Source organism: Rhamphochromis sp. 'chilingali' (assembly GCF_963969265.1).
Source record: "Rhamphochromis sp. 'chilingali' genome assembly, chromosome: 1".
Taxonomy (NCBI): Eukaryota; Metazoa; Chordata; class Actinopteri; order Cichliformes; family Cichlidae; genus Rhamphochromis; species Rhamphochromis sp. 'chilingali'.
In genome coordinates, this window is record NC_137929.1 from 38,575,726 (window position 1) to 38,598,628 (window position 22,903).

The 22,903-nt window shown below is 39.4% G+C and overlaps 1 protein-coding gene across 1 annotated transcript in view; it reads left to right on the plus strand.

Annotated features, from left to right (window-relative positions):
* LOC308408001 (Fc receptor-like protein 5) overlaps positions 1 to 22,076 on the plus strand; it is a gene marked incomplete at its 5' end in the record, with an annotated part of 42,586 nt that extends 20,510 nt beyond the window's left edge. Inside the window, 8 exons of the mRNA XM_080900048.1 lie at positions 18,941 to 19,219; positions 19,861 to 19,980; positions 20,188 to 20,364; positions 20,838 to 20,900; positions 21,048 to 21,107; positions 21,460 to 21,522; positions 21,737 to 21,799; positions 21,911 to 22,076. Of these exons, the coding sequence (XP_080756174.1) occupies positions 18,941 to 19,219; positions 19,861 to 19,980; positions 20,188 to 20,364; positions 20,838 to 20,900; positions 21,048 to 21,107; positions 21,460 to 21,522; positions 21,737 to 21,799; positions 21,911 to 21,918 (833 nt within the window). The 3' untranslated portion in view covers positions 21,919 to 22,076. The remainder of the gene's footprint in view (positions 1 to 18,940; positions 19,220 to 19,860; positions 19,981 to 20,187; positions 20,365 to 20,837; positions 20,901 to 21,047; positions 21,108 to 21,459; positions 21,523 to 21,736; positions 21,800 to 21,910) is intronic.
* Between the last annotated feature and the right edge of the window lie 827 nt (positions 22,077 to 22,903).

Here is a 22,903-nt window from a genome sequence, read left to right on the forward strand (position 1 = left end):
GGTTTCCTCCATGAACTCCAGCTTCCTAACAGCTGTTCTTATCATTATTTATGATATGTTCATTTAGTTATTCTGTTTTCACTTCATTGCTCCCCGAAATCTTGCGAACAGAACATTTGAAGTCATCTATTCTCCACATCAGATAGACATCAGTGTTCAAGGTCGGTCCTGTGACGGGCTTTAAGTGTCAGTGTGGATATAAAGTTATAGTTCCTTGTCCCATATTTCCCATGTCAAACTCTGAACACAGCTTCCAAGTCCAATCACTGGACTGTGCTTACAGCTGGTGGCCAATAGAGGGAGACATTAATCCATTTATAATTTATTGTAAGGAGTGAGAAGATGTTGATATGACTGAAGAACAGACAGAACAGAGGAATGATATTGACTTTGGACCCTATCATGAAAATAATCAGGCCTTGGATGGATGTCATAGTGATCAAAGCATTTACATTAATAAACTTTAAAAATACAGTTTCATTAATAAAGTTTTATTGGACTCAAATAAATAGTAATCATGGGCGGATCGATCCAAATATTGATAATTTTGATACCAGCATTTGTATCAGTGTTGATCAATACGAGTGTAATGAGCTTGATGCTTCAGTTTCTGTTCTCCTGTGTGCACCGCTGCAGTTTCATCAAAGAGGCAACCTGGCTGTCTGTGTAAATGCTGCTGCTTTCAGGTGTCACAGAGCAGCCACAGTTTGCTTCTCCTCTCTTGTGTTTTATGTTTTACTGTCACTGACTCAGCAGTGCCAGGCAAACAAGTAAGCAAACGTGCTCAGCTAACCAGGACCATCCAGCAACGCAGTAAGCAGAGAATATCTATGTAGATAACTGTGGTAATAGTAATATTTCAGTTATATTACTTTAATTTTCAAAGTGGAACTGGCTGATTCTTACTCATAAAGTGTCATTTATGCTAAAACATTGATATAATACATTTATCTGACTGAAACATTTAAATGAAAACAATTACAGGAATTGAAACAAATATAACAAACATAGTATGACTCAGATTTAATTCAATATAATTACCCTGTTGTGCTAAATGTGAAAAGGATACTGTCTGATTACTGTAGTTAAAATACTATTAGATGTGCTAGATTATTGTTTTTTATTTCGGTCCCAGGTTTTAACTAATTAATAATCCAAAGGACAAAAAAAAGAAAAAACTTAATGGTCATGAAAACTCCTTCATTCAGAATTAGCAATCTGATGATGTAGTTAATACTTAAAAAGTATTGGTACTGGTATCAGTATCAGTGATACAGGCCTTGTATTTTACTTGGTATCAGATTAATATCAAATCTTGCACACACATCTTATTGCACACGTCCAGAAATAGTGAAATATTAAATTTATTAAACTGTTACAATTTCAGCACCATGGACAGCGCACAAGGTTCTCACTGCATGAGCTGTGCTCTCTAACACGTGACTGTTTGTCGTGGTGGACCTGCACAAATTTAGCTGCATGCACATATAGATCTCTCTTTCACATTTATGGGCATAGGTTAATAATTTTCATTAAAAAGAAAAATGAAATAATTTACTGTTGTACTGTTTCTAAGGTCCCTGTCCCTGGGTTACATCATGTCACTGCAACAGTGTAATTATATTTGAAATAAGAAATCTCAAGAGAATCTGTCACTCTCTCTACCCACAAAACCAGATCTTTGTGTAACTTCAGACAGTCAGATCCTTGTCATTCTCCACCTTTCTCATGCAAAAACACCTCTCCAATATAAACACTGGGTTGTGTTTAGAGCTGGTATTCAACAGAGGGCGCAATTGAGTTATTTTTTATTGCAATGCATTAGTCTGCTTGTCTGAGTGTTAAATATTTCCCAGAGTTGTGATGATAAAGGAAAAAGACTTTGACTTCAGAGTCTATTATTTACATCACAACATGTTGCAGAAGAAAAATAAATCTCTGTGTGTTGTAAATGTAGGTGTAACTGTGTCCAAAGAACCAAGATCAGCATCTGAAGAGGCATATGCCTGCTGAATGGCCTCCACAACCCTGTGGAACAATTGTGACTTAGACAGGGGTCTGCCCAGAATTCCACAGTGGAAGCTCACAAAAATCTCGTCTGTCTTCCTGAACGACCAGATTTGCAAGACATGCTGTGACAAAGCACAGAGATGGCACAGGGCAACCAGGCCTGCAACCTTGTCCAGGTCCCCAGTGGGAGATGTTCGTAACTGTTGGGCCGGAGGATCACCACTTTCCAGTCCAGCAACCAGCAGCAGCATTGCCTGTGTACCGACAGAGCTCATTAATCCACCTGGCAGATTTTATGGCCAGCAAAAAAAAGTGGTTTTCAGGGACAGACATTGCAGTTCAGCAACCTCCAGCATCTCAAAAGCACAGCACTGAAGAACCAGATCCAGGACTCATGGGAGGAAATGGGGGACCAGTCCTTCTATTTGTAAGTCACTGGGTGTCAGTCTGAAACTGTTTGCTAGCGTTGTTCTTAGACAGTAAACGTGACGAAACTATTCAGGAAAAAACACACGTACATATTGTTTATCATGACTCTGGCCTATAAACACAATTTAAAAACTGGTATATATCACCCTGTTGCTTTGTCATCTTGAAGTAGTCGTGTGATTGGCTTACCACGACTACTTTATTCTTCCTCAGTCGAACAGCAGCACTCATGCGATTGTTTTGCCCCCTTAGCTCCAGGTGTTGTGCCAAAAAGTGGTCGTCTTCCAGAAAGTGATTGCCGTCCACAGGAGCACGCGCAGTTACTTAAAGCCGTAGCACCCAGATGACTTACGTAGACAGCTACTTCTGTGCAACTGATATAGGATGTGGTAAGCTGAACACAGCTTCAACCGTCTGTTGACAAAAAGTAACGCAACCGCACCGCATGCCGTTGCGTAACGGTTTGTAACGGTAACTATGTTGTAACGATTGAAATAGCAATTAGTTAGATTACTCATTAATCTGAAAAAAGTAACCTTGTTAGTAACACCGTTACTTGTAACACCGTTATTCCCATCACTGCAGGTAGGCGGGGCACCAATTCACTGAGCCTCTGGCACACCTGCTACTCGTCAGACGCTTTCATCAGAAGCGTTCTTAAGGAGCTGCACGACGGTTGTCTAGTGTCGGAGTACAGTCTGTGTAACTGCTCACCCACCTACCGGAGCTTGTGGAGATCATCTTCTCCGAGTCTATACAGAGATTCAATTCACGTCCCAGCACCTCACCTCTCAGTCTCCCTCTGTGCCTTTTAAGTCTGGCTTCTAACTTCCCTGGAATCTGTACGTCAGACTGTATCAAGTAAGCTGGCCAGTTGTCATTTATTTTCCCATTTATGTTCTTTTTGGTTTCCGGCAAAACACCCCTAGTGCTACTGGGTCCTACTGGGAAAAGATGGAACGGTGACCCCCTTCACCTGGGACAGGAGGACCTTCAGAAAAGGGAGTCCTGGACAGGAGTAGTGGGACAGCTGGAAACCAGGCCATGTGGGGCCAAAGTGGGGCCACCAGGATCAACCCCACCTCCTCGGTCTGGACCTTGCAAAGGAATGACTGGAGGAGGAAATATAGAGGGAAGGGAAAAGCATTTGCCAGGTTGTCACATGCAAGGGGAGGGACATTGTTCTGCAGGGAGATGAACAGATAGAAAAATGTTGACTCTCTATATAAAAAGAAAAAGGTTGTCTTCTGCCCTGTCTGTTCTGACGATGACATGGTGCCCCTGCAGACCCGACAGAACTTGCTTGAGTGCCAGGGTGACAGCTTGAAGCTCCAGCATTTATGTGTGAGACACCCAATGACTGATCTAACAGCTGTTGAGCCGAGAGCCTTCATGGACTGTACACCAACCTGTTGGGGAGTCATCTGTGAGGACTAACTGGCAGTCACGGGACCCATCCCTTGGCCCTCCTCCAGGATGGTCGAGTACCCTCCACAGATGGAGAGCTCGATGAAGCCCCTGTGAGACCACCACTGTTGGGACTGTGTTAAAATATGCTTTAGTTTCTCACATTTGCTGAAAGCTGAAAGTCTGAGTTTCATTTAAAATGAATTCAGGGGTTTGGGTTGGGGTGGGACTAAGGAAGTTTCAGAGTACTATTAATTGGCAGATGACTCAACCTGTAGATGATAGTACATATGAGTCTAGTGGTTCAGGTCACCCCCTCCCCGTTTGTTCTTTGTTTCTCTGAGCAGACTGTGATGACTGCATGTGTGGAAAAGACTGTTGTTGGTTTGTTTTTATCTGCTGAAAATCAGACACCACAAAATATCTGTCTGGGCCTCCAAGAAAAGAGGAAATGCAGCCTGTGGTTTCAGCCTGAAGTCTAACGTTTGTCTTCTTTAAAGTCAACACAGCAGAGTGGAAATGTGCAGGTATGACAATGTGTGAAAACAGGTTAAAAGTAGCTTTATTGTGGTGATGACACATGCTGGACTAAAGAATAAATAAAGCATGTGGGCATCAAGAGAAACGGTGAAAAGCTTGTTTCTCACGCTCATGTCTTTAAGAGTCTCTGCATGGACGTGCTGTAAATGTTCATTTATCTCTGAAATAAATAAAATCATCCATCACTCTCTCTGTCCACAGCATCATATACAGACATGTTTTCTTCTTACTGCAACTTCCAAACAGGCCAGTTCCTCACAGTATAACACAAAACTCCAAAGTATAATCACTGCTTTGTAACCAGCAGAGGAGCCAGTAAATCATCTAAACCTACTGATACTAATGTGTCTGTTTGTCTGGTTTTACAGAAATGGTTCCTACACCTGTGATGATGACGTCAGTGTTTGACTCCAAACTGTCTGCTGGACAAGTTTTTAGGCCTTTTCAGATTTCATGTCTTCGAGCCTCATAACATATTGATATGTACTGAAACTTTTGCACTTATGTTAACATATAAACTGCAAATAACATAAAACATGAAGCAACATCTTAATGTATTTTACCTTTCCCACAGAAAAGTGGAGGGATGGAGAAACACACCTGCTGTTAAACAATCTAAAACACTTCGATATCAACATGTTTGCGAGTGTGTGTAGATGATACTGCAACAAACCTTAATCAAAGGTTATCTTTGTAAGAAAGTGTTTGACAGAATAAGGATAGATGCTGTGTTTGCAGGCTTTAACTATTATTAATATTATAGACTGTATATTGAGAATGAGAAGTGAGAAACTGAGGTACACCTTATTCTCATATGGAGGGGACTACCCAATCACAAAGTTACCACACCTTAAAGCATTTACTGCTGTGTTGTCCTTTTGGACTCTAATGTGGGCGGAGCCTATAGTAGCTTTCATAGTGTGAAAGATGAGGTCCAACTAGACAGGTTATGGAGAGACAGACAACCATTCATGTTCACATTCACACCTGCAGGCAATCACCTGAATCACCAGTTAACATAATAATATATGACTTTGGAGAGAACCCAGACAGGTGGAGGGAGAACATGCAAACTTCACACAAACAGCCCAGCTGGTGGATTCTAACAGGAAACTTTCTTGCTGTGAGGCAACAGTATGAACTACTGTATCTATGTGCCTCCTTTCTATTTCTGGTTTAATGTCTGTGTAGGTTCTCAGTCATCCAGCTCATGGTGGTCTAAGAAGTTTGGAAGGAAAGTGACTAAACTTCTTTACATTTCTTGAAGATGTGTCACCTCTCATCTAAGAGGCTCTTTGACTTCTAAAAGCAAACAGTAAAGAGTCCCAGGTATTTTAACCTCAGTGAGGGTTTTACTTTAAGTGGGTCATAGATCCACAATTAATCACGTGAGTCATCACATGAGCCGAGCTGTGAAAAAAGGTGTGGGTCATTATGGAGCTTTTTGTACTTCAAAAAACACATTCATGAATCAAACCTAATCAGTCCTCTGTGTTTGGCTTATTTAGTGAGTCAAAAATACAAAAGAGTGGCAGCACAGAAGAAAGTTTCAGTTTTACTGCTGTTGAAAGTTCAGTGCTGCCATCTTGGATTACTAACTCACAGTACGTGTGTCTGCTCAGACTTTCCAAGCTGTAAATGTGAGTTGAGTTCCACAAAAAAAAAAAACCCATTTTGACTGGTAACTCAGAATTTCCCATTTCTGGCTTATTCAGCAATTTTCACCTGAGATTTGGGGTGAGATCACTGTGAGAGCTTGCCTTACCCTATCATGTGACCTACTGAGGTCACCTGAGGAAAGATACTAGTTGGGGTTGATGTACCTGGGAAGAGATCTCAAAACTGCATTGTAGGTGACTGACAGCTGATGCCATTATCCATCACCTGTGGTCAGTGATGGTCATTCACAGTAGACATAGATGGCCTCTTTCACTCCTCTTTTAAACCATCATTCTTGTCTGCCCGGTGGTGTAGGGTCCTAATTACTCCAAGTTTGTGTTCCAGAGGGTGATGGGAGTCAAAGAGGAGGTACTGGTCCGTGTGTGTGTGGGCTTCCAGTAAACTTCGATGTTGAGGTTGCCGTTCTCTTCAATGTGCACATCTTAGCCCCTATGACAACTAACAGGAGCTTCCATGTGATACTGAGGCAGGTTATTGGCTGGTAGTTGGATGGGACCGGTCCCTTTTGGGGGTTCTTAAGGATCAGGACTGTCTGCCCTTCGCTTAGCAATTCCAGGTGTCTCTCTTTGACTAGCATGCTCTTCCACTACATATATATATATATATATATATATATATATATATATATATATATATATATATATATATATATATATATACAGCTTACTGTATGTCCTATTTGTCTCAGTAAAAGTTTAATTCATTAATGAAGTAAAGTATTTTGAAATTAATTGAATGATTGAATTGTTAATGGATTGTGAAGAGTTTGTGTGTGTGACTCTTGTCCCTTTGCAGCCTTCTTTCTGCCTTTTCTACTGTGCAGCACTATATTTGCAGCACTGCAATCATGTGTGAAGTACATAGTGTATGGTCAAAATCAACAACCTCAGCTGTTGACATGAAGAACTTTGGAGCTGTTGAGCACCAGAGCAGACTGTATTGACCTCTGTTTGTGTTATTGGATAAATCTCTCAATATAAACTGCAAATACAGAATACTGTAGACTTTTTCATTAACGCAAAACTTTTTTTAAACAATCAAACAAAAATACAGTAAATTCAGATCTACAAAAAACTACAATGATGAGAAGCAATATCAAGCAGTATTAAAAGACCAAACTGGAAACGTCTTTGTTCTTCTGAGCAGGCTCCAATGCCTTCATGTGTGTAAAACTGTTATTTTTAATCTACTGAAAAACAACATGGTTTCGAGTCAGGCTACCGAGAAAACAGGAAATGCAGATTGTGGTCTCAGCCCAAAGTGGTCTGTTTTAAAGATCATAGAGCAGCGTGCAGCAAACAAGAATGAGTTGACGAGAGTTGACAAAAGATGCAAAAAGAACAAAGGAAGTTTCACTTTGATCCCTGTGTGGATGGTAAATTTTTAAATGATTTATATGTAGTAAAATAATTGTAATAATTATCACTGCTACATTTAAGTATGCATAATATTCTGTGAAAACAGATCAAAAATCGACAGAAAAAAACTGTGTGGGCATCAAGAGAAACTGTGAAAAGCTTGTTTTTCACACTGAAAAGCAGCTGCCCTCAAGGGTCTCTGCGTGGACATGCTGTAAATGCTCATATATCTCTCAACAAGGCTACAGAACAAGACTTTTGGTCATCACCATAAGTCAGGTAATACATCACAGCATCTTCTGATGTGGTGTTCTACACATACTTAAATAGTTTGGACAGAGGGCTGGACTTCGGTTTAATGGAAGTAATCAATATCAGTCTTTGGTTTAAAGAAGGATGTAATTCAAAACATTTGTAAATTAAATACTAGAAATACATACTTTAAATTTCTACATGGTAGAGTTGCATAAACTTGATCCGCGTCTGGACTTCTTTAAGTTACTTGAAGACGTTTCACCTCTCATCCGAGAAGCTTCTTCAGTTCTAAGGTCAAATGGTGGAGAGTCCCAGATATAAACCTAGTGGGAGTAACCCCCCACAGAGGGACAAAAGGACCCCCTGATGATCCTCTAATCGCCTGACCCAAGGTGTGAAACTGGGTGTGGGTCCCAATCAGCCAGAGTTTCGGGTGAGTTCATTGTGAAACCTGGCCCCACCTTATCATGCGAATTCCTGAGATCAGATGGCCCAGGATGTGAGTGGGCGTTAAGGCGTCTGGGAAGGGATCTCACAACAGTTGCCCATAGTGGACCTCATCACAGCCACAGAATCTGCCATACGGATTAATAAATTATCACAGACAGAAGCAGAGCAAATCAAGATGAAAGTCTCAGCCACGCTCTCCAGTGCCAAAGTCCCTCCATCCAACCTCACAATACAGGAAAAGAAGGCCGTCGCTTCAATGAGCAAAGACCACAACATCACTGTTTTACCAGCTGATAAGGGAAGATGCACAGTGGTCCTAAACACTACAGATTACCATACAAAGATCACTACTCTCCTCAGGGACAACAATACCTACGAAGCCTTAAAGCGAGACCCCACAAGCAGCTACAAAAAGAAAGTTATAGCTTGCCTTCAAGAATTTGAAAAGGACAAAATTATTGACCGCCTTACATATCACCGCCTTTACCCAGGGGATGCCATACCCTGCATTTACGGACTTCCTAAAATCCACAAGGAAGCTGTCCCACTCAGACCCATAGTCAGTAGCATAAACTCAGCCACTTACAACATTGCTAAACACCTTGCTACCATCCTTGCTCCTCTCGTGGGGAACACCCCACACCACATCAAGAACTCCACCGACTTCACCGACAAGGTCCAGAAACTTACCCTGGATCCAGATGAAACCATGGTGTCCTTTGATGTAGTCTCTCTCTTCACTTGCATACCCACCATGGAGGCCGTGGAGACTGTCAGAAAACGACTACAAGAAGACAGCTCCTTGGAGGACAGGACCAACTTCACACCCGATCAGATCTGCACACTGTTAGACCTCTGCCTCACCACTACATATTTCAAATACAACGAAGGCTTTTACAGACAAAAACATGGCTGTGCCATGGGCTCCCCCGTGTCACCTATTGTAGCCAACCTTTACATGGAGGAAGTGGAAAGGAAGGCTCTTGGCTCTTTCAAAGGAAGAGTACCCAGCCACTGGTACAGATATGTAGACGACACATGGGTCAAAATCAAGACACAAGAAGTGGAATCCTTCACTGCGCACATTAACGCTGTGGATAAAAACATCAAGTTCACCAGGGAAGACACAAAGGACGACTGTTTGCCTTTCCTGGACTGCGCTGTGCACATTGAAGAGAACGGCAACCTCAACATCGAAGTTTACCGGAAGCCCACACACACGGACCAGTACCTCCTCTTTGACTCCCATCACCCTCTGGAACACAAACTTGGAGTAATCAGGACCCTACACCACCGGGCAGAACATGTTCCCTCTAAGCCTGAAGGAAAAAAGAAGGAACACACACATGTAAAGGAAGCACTCAAAACGTGCGGCTATCCTAAATGGGCGTTCTTAAAGTCAGCAAAGAGGCACAGAAAAGAAGACCAGACACCAGCGAGGGAGGATAAGAAAGACAGACGCAACAACATTGTCATCCCCTATGTTGCCGGTGTATCAGAAAAACTCAGGAGGGTTTTCTCCAAGCATGACATCCCAGTGTATTTCAGACCCAGCAACACGCTCAGACAAAAACTGGTTCACCCGAAAGACAAAACGCCAAAACACAGACTTAACAATGTGGTGTATGCTGTACAGTGCAGCGAGGAATGCCCAGACCTCTACATTGGAGAGACCAAACAGCCACTTCACAAGCGCATGGCACAACACAGAAGAGCCACCTCCACAGGACAAGACTCAGCAATCCATCTGCATCTTAAGGATAAAGGACACTCTTTCGAGGATGCCAATGTTCACATTTTGGACAGAGAGGACAGATGGTTTGAAAGAGGAGTGAAAGAAGCCATCTATGTCCACTGTGAGCGACCATCTTTGAACAGAGGCGGTGGTTTACGACACCAACTCTCTGCCATCTATAATCCAGTTTTGAGATCCCTTCCCAGACGCCTTAATGCCCACTCACATCCTGGGCCATCTGATCTCAGGAATTCGCATGATAAGGTGGGGCCAGGTTTCACAATGAACACACCCGAAACTCTGGCTGATTGGGACCCACACCCAGTTTCACACCTTGGGTCAGGCGATTAGCGGATCATCAGGGGGTCCTTTTGTCCCTCTGTGGGGGGTTACTCCCACTAGGTTTATATCTGGGACTCTCCACCATTTGACCTTAGAACTGAAGAAGCTTCTCGGATGAGAGGTGAAACGTCTTCAAGTAACTTAAAGAAGTCCAGACGCTTTTCTTTGCAAGCTCCTTTGACTACGATGACCTGGATGACTGAGAACCTTCACAGACATAAACTTGATCCACAACATGTAGCTTTTGAAACAAACCTTTTTTTTTTGTTTTTTTTTTAATTGCAGCTTTTAAATAAGTTTTTCACATCATCTATTTGGATTTTCTTTCCTGATTTTTGACATTTAGTCAGATGCTCAGGTCTAATCTGTATGTTGATGTCCAAGTAAGACAAAGAATTGTTTCCAGATCAAATGTGTTAGTACTTAATGTTACTTTGATATGCCGTCAGATAAAAAAAAGTAACACTGAATATAAATGTTGTCTTTAGATTTCGTGTTAAGCTTTAGCTACAGTTCAGCCACACAGTGAGTCATTTCCTGTGTTTGGAGTCACAGCCAAATTTAAAACATATTTCCAGCACAAAGTGAGAACATTCACAGATCTATTCTGAGGCTGAGCGAGGTTTTTCACTTCAGTGCTACATGATAATCTTTAATCGAACTATGAAATACATCATATATGTTTTTATGAAGTATGGGGGAAACATCTTAACATATTTCTTGTTATAATCAATCAAAAGCAAAGACTACAAAGCTCTAAACTCTACAAAACTTTGATATTTATAAGTTAGAAGTAAACAACAATAAAAATGCACCCGTGATTTCCATTATCCACTGGACATTAAAATAAATAAATAAATGAAAAGACAGAATAAATGTGAGTTCAGGGAGAGAGAGAGAGAGAGAGAGAGAGAGAGAGAGAGAGGTACATCAGACCGACAGTTACTTTGAAAAAAATAAATAAATAAAATTGAGTTGCGGCTCAAACAGCATAAAGGACACTGCTTAAGAACAACACATATAACTGCAAAACTAAACTGTTCTAAAAAAAAAAATTAAAAAAATTAAAAAAAAAAGATTTGGCTTGATGAATGCTGGGACACCACTTTTGTCAAATCAGACCAAGATAAATGTGTTCAGATGGAGTCCAGAACAGGACTAGGTCTTGCTGTGTGTGCAGAGTCCCCAAGGTAGTAATGTTATGACAACCAGTACATATACATTTTTTTTAAGATTTATAGATGGCACTATGAATATCTGTGGATATATAAAATTACTGGCTGATAAGGTGACTCCAAGTTCCCAGAGACCTGACAGAAGAGGAACATTGCAGATTAAAATTGTTTCACAGGACACTTAAAAATGCCGTGAGAGTTTTCAAAGAAGTAAAAGGCAAAAACTATGAACTGACTTCCTGACTTGGAACAAAATACACATTTGTATATTATAGAGAAAGACATGTGAAACACAACATGTGAAAGAAACCTATATGTGTTTGCCATGGACAGGAAATGTAAACATGTCAAACAACTGCTGTGGTCAAAGCTACAGGAACTGTTTGAGGTAGGTGTAAAAGCGAAGGAAGCACAGAGAGGTGAAAGACAGAAAAAAAAGTCAGAGAAAAACTGACCTTATCTGGTTTAAGTTCAGCTTCTATTTCTGCATTTATTATTCATAGAAAACACTTTGTGATCATCTGCATCGCATCAGAGTGGATCAGAGTGCAGTGATGATGGGGCACACTTTGCTCTGTATGACGGGGTTATTCTGTAAGTACATTTTTGATGTTGTTTGATGTATTATTTGTTAGAATTATAGTGCATCACTGCTTTAAAACAATTTAACTGGGAGTTCAAACTGAGAATATTTTGATGATTTTAAAGCAAAATGTTGGTTGCTGTTTTGGCTCAGTTTAGGGTGGAGCATTTTGTTGGATACACCACTGTTTTTGGAGTTGACTCATTGTTATTGTTTAAAATTTGTTACATTATTAGTTTTTTAAACTATTAACAATTTAAAAATTTAGGTTTTTTGTTTCCTTAAATTTTGAAATGTCCTGATATTAGTTTATATGCACAGAAACCTTTTGATGAATTTTGGAAATTCACTTTTACAAAATGCCCGGATTCATCATGAGTCAGTTTCTGTCAGTTTGAGCCTCATGACTTTTTCATCTTTACTTCAGTGCTCATTACGTTCTCCTATAGAAATACTCAAGGTGAGGTGTTTTTCCTCTTCATCCTATTTATAATATATGTATAATGTTGCTAGAGCATTCGTGTGACACTACAAATTACTAGTGCTCTCCCAGTGTTGCTTTCTCAGGCGAGCTCTAAACTTTAAGCTGGATCCATTTAAACTTTAAAGGTTACTGTCCCACTGCCTATTAAAGGAAGCATGGAAATCACTTTAGTTTGTTTGCAGATCAAAGTGAAATTTATTTGATTTGGTTGCTCAGATATTCTTGGTGTGTGTTCTGTGTGAAAAAGACTTCCAACTGACCCTCTTCCAGCTGTCTTAGGGTGAGAGACGGGTACAGTCAAGTTACTTTTTTCATGCTTGATGGAAATGTATTTACTGTATAGTTCAAAGACTTTAATGATTTTGTGCTGGACACATAAGTGTAAGAAAATACCTGGCTGTATTTTGTACTGCAGCTTTTAGTGTCTCATCAACAACGTGTGGCTCTTTACAAAGCAGCAACAGTGTACTTGATAATTATATCTATGATAGGAAGGAAAAGGTCATTATATTCTTTACTGTAAACCATGTTTCTTCATATAAATATCCACAGCGGTTTGACCCTGTCTGAATTCAGTATTTTAAAAAGTAGGGCTGCCACATACATTAACAGCGTCATTGTGTTTGTGATTTAAGTTGTCATCGATGTTTGTGAGGGTAGTTATGCTCAGTAAAGTTAGCAATAAAGTTTCTAAAAAATATAAAAAAGCATAACAAGGAACAAATAAAACAAAATGTCTGTTTCTGTAAGACCTCAGTCAAGTTTTAAGACATTAATTTTTAAACTTATTTTAATCTAGCAGTGTGTTCAAATTAATTTTCAGGTGTAAAAACACCTCTAATTAGTTCCAGCAGTGTATGAATGCAGGTAGAGAGGAGTTTAGTTTAACTATTTATATTTTTATATGTTGATATTTATTGTCTTTTATTCATACATTTGTGTGCTTGGAGGTTTGTAAATATAAAAACAAATTATAAATAGTTTTAAAAAAATTGTAAATAATGTATCTTTACATGTGAGAAGACAAATGTTTGATACTAGTGATGGTTTATGACAAACAGTATTTAACATGTCAAATAAAATAAATGTTCTTCACAATTAAACAAGTATTGGACTTGTGATCTCTTCATTTCATCTTTAGCCGCTCAGTCAGCTCACATACAGTGGCTTGCGGCCCCCTTGAACTTTTCCACATTTTGTCACATCACAGCCATAAACATGAATCAATTTTATTGGAATTGCACGTGAAAGACCAATACAAACACGTGAGAAGTGGAACCAAAATCATACATGATTCCAAACATTTTTTACAAATAAATAACTGAAAAGTGGGGTGTGCGTAATTATTCAGCCCCCTGAGTCAATACTTTGTAGAACCACCTTTTGCTGCAATTCCAGCTGCCAGTCTTTTAGGGTATGTCCCTGCCAGCTTTGCACATCTAGAGACTGAAATCCTTGCCCATTCTTCTTTGCAAAACATCTCCAGCTCAGTCAGATTAGATGGACAGCGTTTGCGAACAGCAGTTTTCAGATCTTGCCACAGATTCTCGATTGGATTTAGATCTGGACTTTGACTGGGCCATTCTAACACATGGATATGTTTTGTTTTAAACCATTCCATTGTTGCCCTGGCTTTATGTTTAGGGTCGTTGTGCTGCTGGAAGGTGAACCTCCGCCCCAGTCTCAAGTCTTTTGCAGACTCCAAGAGGTTTTCTTCCAGGATTGCCCTGTATTTGGCTCCATCCACCTTCCATCAACTCTGACCAGCTTCCCTGTCCCTGCTGAAGAGAAGCACCCCCAGAGCATGATGCTGCCACCACCATATTTGACAGAGGGGATGGTGTGTTCAGAGTGATGCGCAGTGTTAGTTTTCCGCCACACGTAGCGTTTTGCATTTTGGCCAAAAGTTTCATTTAGGTCTCATCTGACCAGAGCACCTTCTTCCACATGTTTGCTGTGTCCCCCACGTGACTTGTGGCAAACTGCAAATGGGACTTCTTATGGTTTTCTGTTAACAATGGCTTTCTTCTTGCCACTCTTCCATAAAGGCCAACTTTGTGCAGTGCATGACTAATAGTTGGACAGATTCCCCCACCTGAGCTGTAGATTTCTGCAGCTCGTCCAGAGTCACCATGGGCCTCTTGGCTGCATTTCTGATCAGCGCTCTCCTTGCTCGGCCTGTGAGTTTAGGTGGACGGCCTTGTCTTGGTAGGTTTACGGTTGTGCCATACTCCTTCCATTTCTGAATTTCTTGAACAGTTTTCCATGGGATGTTCAAGGCTTGGGAAATATTTTTGTAGCCTAAGCCTGCTTTAAATTTCTCAATGACTTTATCCCTGACCTGTCTGGTGTTTTCTTTGGACTTCATGGTGTTGTTGCTCCCAATATTCTGTTAGAGAACCTCTGAGGCCGTCACAGAGCAGCTGTATTTGTACTGACATTAGATTACACACAGGTGCACTCTATTTAGTCATTAGCACTCATCAGGCAATGTCTATGGGCAACTGACTGCACTCAGACCAAAGGGGGCTGAATAATTACACACACCCCACTTTGCAGTTATTTATTTGTAACAAATGTTTGGAATCATGTATGATTTTGTTCCACTTCTCACATGTACACCACTTTGTGTTGGTCTTTCACGTGGCACTCCAATAAAATTGATTCATGTTTGTGGCTGTAATGTGACAAAATGTGGGAAAGTTCAAGGGGGCTGAATACTTTTGCAAGCCATGAATGAGTGGAGCTGGTTTAGTTTATCTAAGAAAGGTTTATTTCTGAATCAGTGCCGGTGTGTTAGCAGCAGAAAACACGAGGGACAGAACTGAACTTTAACAAAAAGTAAGTTGTTTATTCAGGCTGATGAGAAACGCAAAAAGCAAAAGTTAAAGGTAAAATTAAACTATAACCAGAACTGGGGAAAGGTAAAGCCAGACATGGACGAACTATAACTGTAACTGTAAACATGAACATGTCTTTAGTTTGATAAATCCTGAAGTTTCTGTCTTTATCGTAGTGCTCTGTACTCTCCTCGGCACTGGACACGCTCAAGGTGACTGAAAAGTTTTGACTTTACTTCTTTCTTTTCATTTATTTAGTAAGGTTTCATCTCAAAATACTGAATCTTAATTACAGTTCACCTATGTTTTATATGTAATTATTATTCAATATATGAACAGTGTATGAACATACTGTCACAGATTGTGTCGTGCATAAAAGTGTTTCAGGCTGTTAACTTTGTGGTTGTGTTGGATTCTAGCTGCTCTGCTAACTATTGAACCCAACTGGTCCAGTTTTTTCTTCGGTGAGTTTGTTACCTTCAAATGTGACATGAATGAAGGAGAAGACACTGACTGGGAATACAAAACCAACAAGGATGGTCGAGAAGTTGTCCCCTACAGCACACACAAAGAGTACACATTAGAAATTAAATATTCAAGTCACGGTGGAGAATATCAGTGCTGTGGTCGCAGGAGGGGATCATCTTATACAAAGATCAGTAATACTGTCTCTGTAACTATGTTAGGTAAGTCCTCAATGACTAATAATGTGATGATTCCTCTTGAAATACAGATGTAAATTCTCAATACATTAATGTCAGCACTACAATACTCACACTCTGTCATTTATTATTACTGTATGTGTGTATTTTATTGTATAAATAAAATAACTGGATGAAATAAATTTTAAATAAGGAGAAGAAACGTCAAAAGCTTAAAAAAAATTAAGGTGATGATGTTTCTGTTATCTAAACCTGAAACTAGGCAGATCCCTCTGAACCCATCATTGTGTTTCCTTCAACAGTGAACTCCATTAGTTTACATCCAGTGTGACTTCTTCAGGCCTGAGATTGGACAAACATTTATACTGTGTTTATTTAGAGATCTACAACCTGAATTACTGCAGCTCTGTCACCATGTTGAGACAGAAAAATGGCAAACATTTGAAATGTTTTAAACTACCTTTATAATGGATGAAGTGTACATTTTCTTCTCTTTTTTCATAACAGCAGATAAACCCAGGGCCACACTGACAGCAGGAACAAAAATCATACCAGTAGGGGGCAGTGTGACACTGACCTGCTCTGTGCAGAGCTCTGATGGATGGATATTTGAGTGGTTCAGACGAACCCAAAGAACCTATGAAGGTAAAATCAGAGATCAACAAAACAGAGATATCAGAGTATCTCAAGGAGGAATCTACAGCTGCAGAGGAACAAGAGGAAACCCAGTTTACTACACTGATATAAGTGATGATGTCACCATTGAGAAAACCTGTGAGTTCAGTAATTTAGTTTGAAATATACATTCACTCATGATTATCAAACATACAATGTGAAGTTTTCTGTGTTGATTTCATGTTTCTGTTTGTATCTCAACTGTTAATATGTGTAAACAGTTTCCAATAAAGTTGTTGTAAAACAACAACCCAACTGGCCTCAGATATTCAGAGGTGAGACGATCACTCTGACATGTGAGGTGCAGGAAGGAGGTGAAACCACTGAGTGGGAGTATGAATGGAGAGGACCCAGGACACCCACACAGTGGACACACAATAATGATGTGACATTCAGAGTTTCTGAGTCCAGCAGTGGAGACTACATGTGTAAGAGTCGACGCAGAGATGACTCATATTCTTCAACAGAGTGGAGTGAAGCCTTCACATTGTCAGCATCAAGTAAGTCATGTTTGTTGTGTGATCTCCATTTGACAAATGTCATCATGGTCAGCACAGGATGGATTCAATGGTCTACAAAGCATGTTACATTGTTAGTCAGACAAAGAGCTGCAGCTGATAGTAGCCTCATTGTAGACAGTTTGTCACCACTTTGTGTCATGAACCTTCAGCTGGTATAGAGATGCCAATGCTGACCTGCTGCTCCATCACCTGAGGACAATGATGACATAATAATAATTTCAAAGAAATAGCAGCAAATCTACAATTTCTATAAGAAAGAATAAGTCACTCTGGTCTGTCATGTCATAAAGCACTGCCATTTGTTAAAATATAACATACACATGACCTGGTTTAATACAAAAAGCAATGATGACCAATCACTTTAGTGAAAGTATTCAGTGTTGGAGGAGAGTTGGGTGCTGAGAGAGGTCAGACCCGAATGCAGACACTGAAAACCGACTTGAACTGAGAGTGAACCTTTATTACGGCAGAGCAGAATACAAACAAAAGCAAAAGGTGAAAGAGACTAAACAAGCAAAAGCTAAACTGGGAAAACGTTAAAAAACCAAAATAAGAAATTAAAGATCTGAGACGTGGGAATTGGAACATCAAAACCTGAGAAATGCAGTTTGTGATAAACAGGAGAAACGCAGCCGAATCGACAGGGAACAAAGGGAAACACACAGTACATACAGTGGGTAACGAGGGAATACATAACAGGGAGGCACAGCTGAACCTAATCTGATGAGAGAAGACAGGGAGGAAAAATACAGAATAGACTGACGCAGCACATGGGACTGTCGAAGCAAAACAGGAATACATGAACATAGAAACCAGGAGCACTAGACGTAACACAAGGAACACAAGAGAGGCACAGTGACAAAACGAAAGGGCTAGAATAATAACTGAAGTACCAAAGAATAACAAAGGGAACTAGAAATACAAAAGGCAAAACCATGAAAAACCACTAAATAACAGAGTCACCATGTCAGGTTAAGGCTGTGTGCAGGTAGGAGTGGAAGTAGAAGGACCCAAAGTGCAGACACTCGGAGGCAGAAAGTGGCTCAAAACTCAGCTTTTATTGCTGGATGGCAAAAAGTAACAGAAATCTGAAATCGAAAAATCCAAATAAACTTACATGACCAGGCAAACGGAACACACAGCATAAATGAGAGTAGATCACGACACAGACACAAAGAAACACGGGGCTTAAATACACAGAGGGAGCAATCAGGGATTGGGTAACAGGAGGGAAACACAGCTGGGGCAAATCTAGCCTAACGAGACAAGGGGAAGCAAAACCAGACACATTAACATCAGACATGGACTTTCAAAGTAAAACAGGAAACATAACACAGACTCACAGGCAGGCACTATAACAAAGGGAACAAAGACGTGGGACCAGGGCAGACACAGACACTGACTGGATGTGGGGATACAGCAGACAGGGGAGACAGTAACTATGGAACACAGACAGAAAACCAGAACACTAAAACTCTAACCAAACCCCACCAAGAGAACCTAAACTAAGAATGATCCTAAACCCATAAAGCAAAGCTAGAATATAATGAAATAACAAAATCAAAGAACCAAAAACACAAAACACTGGGTCAACGACCCAGGGACCCTAACACACCAGACCATGACAAATTACTTTTTATATACAGCAAAGTAAATGTAAAATTTTACTGTGTTGATCAAAATGAGTTTACTGTTTATTTTATTCAAGATTTGTTCATGTTTCTCATTTCCATCTAGTTGATTAAATGACTTAGATTCAGTCATTTATTTGTTTGTTCTTTTTCTAAACTGAAGATAAACCAAAGGCGAAACTGAGAGCTGATAACACAACTGTTCCAGTAGGGGGCAGTGTGACCCTGACCTGCTCTGTGAACCCATCATCATCATCTGGATGGAAATACTACTGGTACAGAGATGAGAAATCCTCTGAAGCCCTGACCACACAAGATGCAGTTTTCCACTCAAATGGACAAATCAGTGTCTCACAGGAAGGACTCTACAGGTGCAGAGGAGGAAGAGGAAACCCAGTTTACTACACAGAGGACAGCCAAGAAGTTCAGATTAACATGACTGGTGAGTTAGTATTCAGCAACAATGTTGAATAGATTGTTGATTGAGGATTACTATGAAGGTCAAACAGCATTATATCTCATGGTAACCTCTTTGGCATTGTAAAAATGTTCTTATTGGAAATGGTTGAACATGAATAGTCATGTAAAATGTGGAGTCTAGAGAATCAGTGTCAGGAATGTGATCCAAGGAGGGGAGACTAGGTGGGATTATGAATGTGAAACAATCATTTTCAGCAAATCTCCAAATCAACATAAATTCACAATTAGTTCTGTAACAATTCTACAAGTAACACTGCAAGTAGTGTAGAACAGGAGTCACAACATGAAACCACAGAGCAGAGTCATGCTGACAGTTTCTGACAGGAAACAGAAAATCTCAATGTAAACATCAGTTTTTGTTTCTTTATATTAAGATTTGACTGTTTGACATATTTATATAGTAAAAGTTTATAAAGCAGATTTAATGAAGTCAACATTTTGTGTTCATTGTTGGGAGTCAAGTCATTTAAATACAGCAGGAGTTGATTCAAAGTGATTTCTAGTCGAGGGAAATAGATGAACTGGATTTTTTTCAAGATCATTTTTATAAAATGATGTTATGAAATTTAAAATATAATTAAGCTTTATTGTTTGTTGTCACAGTAACTGTGTCAGGAGCTGACAGCTCTTCGTCTCCTGTGTGGTTTATGGTTGGACTGGTTTGTGGAGTCTCTCTCATTATTATTCTCCTGCTCTTGTTGTATCGCTGCAGACAGTCCAAGTGTAAGAGCCTCTTCTTTTCATGCTGTATTAGAGAGTTTATTTACTACACACACTTTAATTATTCATACATATACATGTATTCTGATCTCATGACACAAAATAACAATTCACACCACAAACATGTGTAATAACATTTGTCTCTTTCACAGATTCCTGCTTCACCAGGTTGGTAAAATACTTTTAATTATTATTTTAAACAAACATCAGTTACTTTTGAGTTTATTGTGTTTATTTCCTGTTTCAGGTGGATCCAGTCTGAGAGTCACAGTCCGGGCTCCTCCACAAATCATGGAGTCAACCAGAATGAAACTCATGAACACAACTCTGTTCATCCTGGTCAGCACTTAAACCGATCTTTATTATCATTATTAATATTGACTTTTCATTCAGTCTCCATTAACAGGAACATTTCTTAGGTTCAGTTTGTGCTCAGCAGCTTCTCAAAGAACATTTATCAAAATCCAGTTGGACAAAGATCCAAATAACCAACTGACTACATGCACAAAAGATCAGAAACAAACAGGATTTTACAACCTGATTGTATCTTTAACTCGACTGAAAGAATCCACAAATGTTATTGTTTCATATCAGAACAACACAAACAGTAACACCATGATGGGTTCATGCTCTGAAAATATCTGATCACACAGCACCACACAATTTTTTTTTTCTGTTTTTGCATTTATTTTTAAATATGCATGTTTCTGGTTTGCTAACTTCTATGAATCAAGTAGGAAACACTGAAAATGATCAAAAACAGTTTTTTCTATATTTTGAAAGGCATGTAAGATCTAACAAAGAAACAGATTTCTGTTTCTTTGTTAGAGGAAACTAAGTGCAACATTTTTACATTCCAGGTGCAGATGAACCCCAAGATGTCACATATGCTCTTATCGAATTTAAAAACGTCAGAAAAAACAGTGAGTGTCGAAAACAATATAGATTTTTTTTAAATAAATAATTATTTGAATTTATTTGTTTATTTGTTCAATATGGAAAAGAAAGGCTAGAAAGGGTTTTGCTTCAATATTAATGACTTTATTTTGTTTATTTGCTCATCTTAACAGGGAAGCATCATAAACCAGAGCAGAGTGCTGTTTACTCTGAGGTGAAGACGGGAGCTGCAGGTACAGTCACAACAGTCTCATTCAGTGTTTGTACTTGAACGTGTCATCACATCATTATATTGCAGGTAATTATAGGTCAACATGGAGTTTAGTTATTCACTGACCAAGCTTAGCTACTACATACGACCACTACACATCAGCAGACTGAATCTTATACACATCGAGGGCCGTTCAGAGTTTAGTGTAAGTTTGTCTGCTTCATATACAGAATGATATTGTTATTGTACAGTATGGTATTGTCCATCTATATGTCCCCAAACTAAATAGTTTCTCTCATGTTTTTACTCTGTAATGTTCTTGTCATCATATCTGTGCTGAACAAATGTGTCCTGAGCTCTGACGTCTCTTTTAGAGGACAGTCTGATGTATGCTGAGGTCAAACAGCCCAAAAAAGAAAAAGCCAAGAAAAACAAAGGTGAGCAAAGTCTGCCATCATCTCCACTGAATATTGTTTAACATGTTTATCTGCTCTTACAATGTAAATCTGTTTATTTTATAGTTTATATTTATGTATTCACACTTTGTCAGCTATTTAAAATCTACTCTTTTATCTTTGCATTAGTGGAGACATCCAGTTTCCTCCTGGTTAATGACATTATTGTTTTCAATGATCTTCTCTTCATTCACAGGAACATCAAGTCCTGCAGCTGATGCAGCAGTTTATTCTGAAGTCACATCAGGAAGCTCTCTCAGTAATTCTGCTGCCATGCAGGCTGATTTATTCTTCACATTATTAAATGTCTTCAGCTCATAATATCTTTACATGTTGGAAATCACTTTGTCTTTTTGTGCTTGTCTTACAGGTCAGTGAGGAGAGCTGTAGCAGCAAAGCCAAGAAGAAGCTTTTTATGAAGCCACTCTTGCTCCTCTGCTGCCCAAATATCAGACATGCTCAGCTTTATGTACAGTTGCAATATTAAATCACAATATCAGACATATTGCTCTCTTATAGCATAAAACAAATGCAGGTGTATTTCTATTTAATATTCATGCTTTTTATATTCAGTTTTTTATTAAAGATTTTGTAATAAACCTTGAATGTATCTAACATGTTCCAACAGCAGTGAGGACAAAGTGTGAAATATGTGATCTTTAGTATCTGACAGCACAACTTAAAGTCAGTGTTTGCAGTGTTTCACAAGTAAATACTGATATGGGCACCAACAAATACTTTAACTGTGTTTGTCCAAAGATCTCGTACATTATATAAATAAGAATTATATCATAGGCAGTGAATACATTTGAATGTATTTCATGTATATTTTTGTGTTTCTGATCATTTTTTTGCATCTGTAGCTAGAAGATAGAAATAAAATCTTTTGACATTTGAACATTTTATGTTTGATTTTTGTTTCCTGTTTGAGATTATTGACAGACTAACAACACAAGCAGGTTGTAACTGCATTATCATGCAAACCTGAAATAAGCAGATGTGAGTATTATTTGCAAAGCGGTCACTAACAGTTCAGAGCATGACAGCAGTCTGCATGTATCTGACACAGAGGACTGAAGTAGAACATTTACTGTGTGCTGCTGTCACAGGATGAAGTCAAAGGAAAAGATAATTTGTACATGTGATGAATCTCATATGAAAGATGGAGACAGAACATCACAGAGTACTAAAGCTCTGCATCAATCGTGGTCAGCATGACTCAGAGAAGTCGCAGTATTATAATTTTGCACTCCACTCCATTTTGATCATTAACTGATCTCACAAGAATTTCAGAAACATCAGACCTAAAACATTCATTTAAGCTTATCATTGTACTTACATTGTACAACAGGCACATTACTGC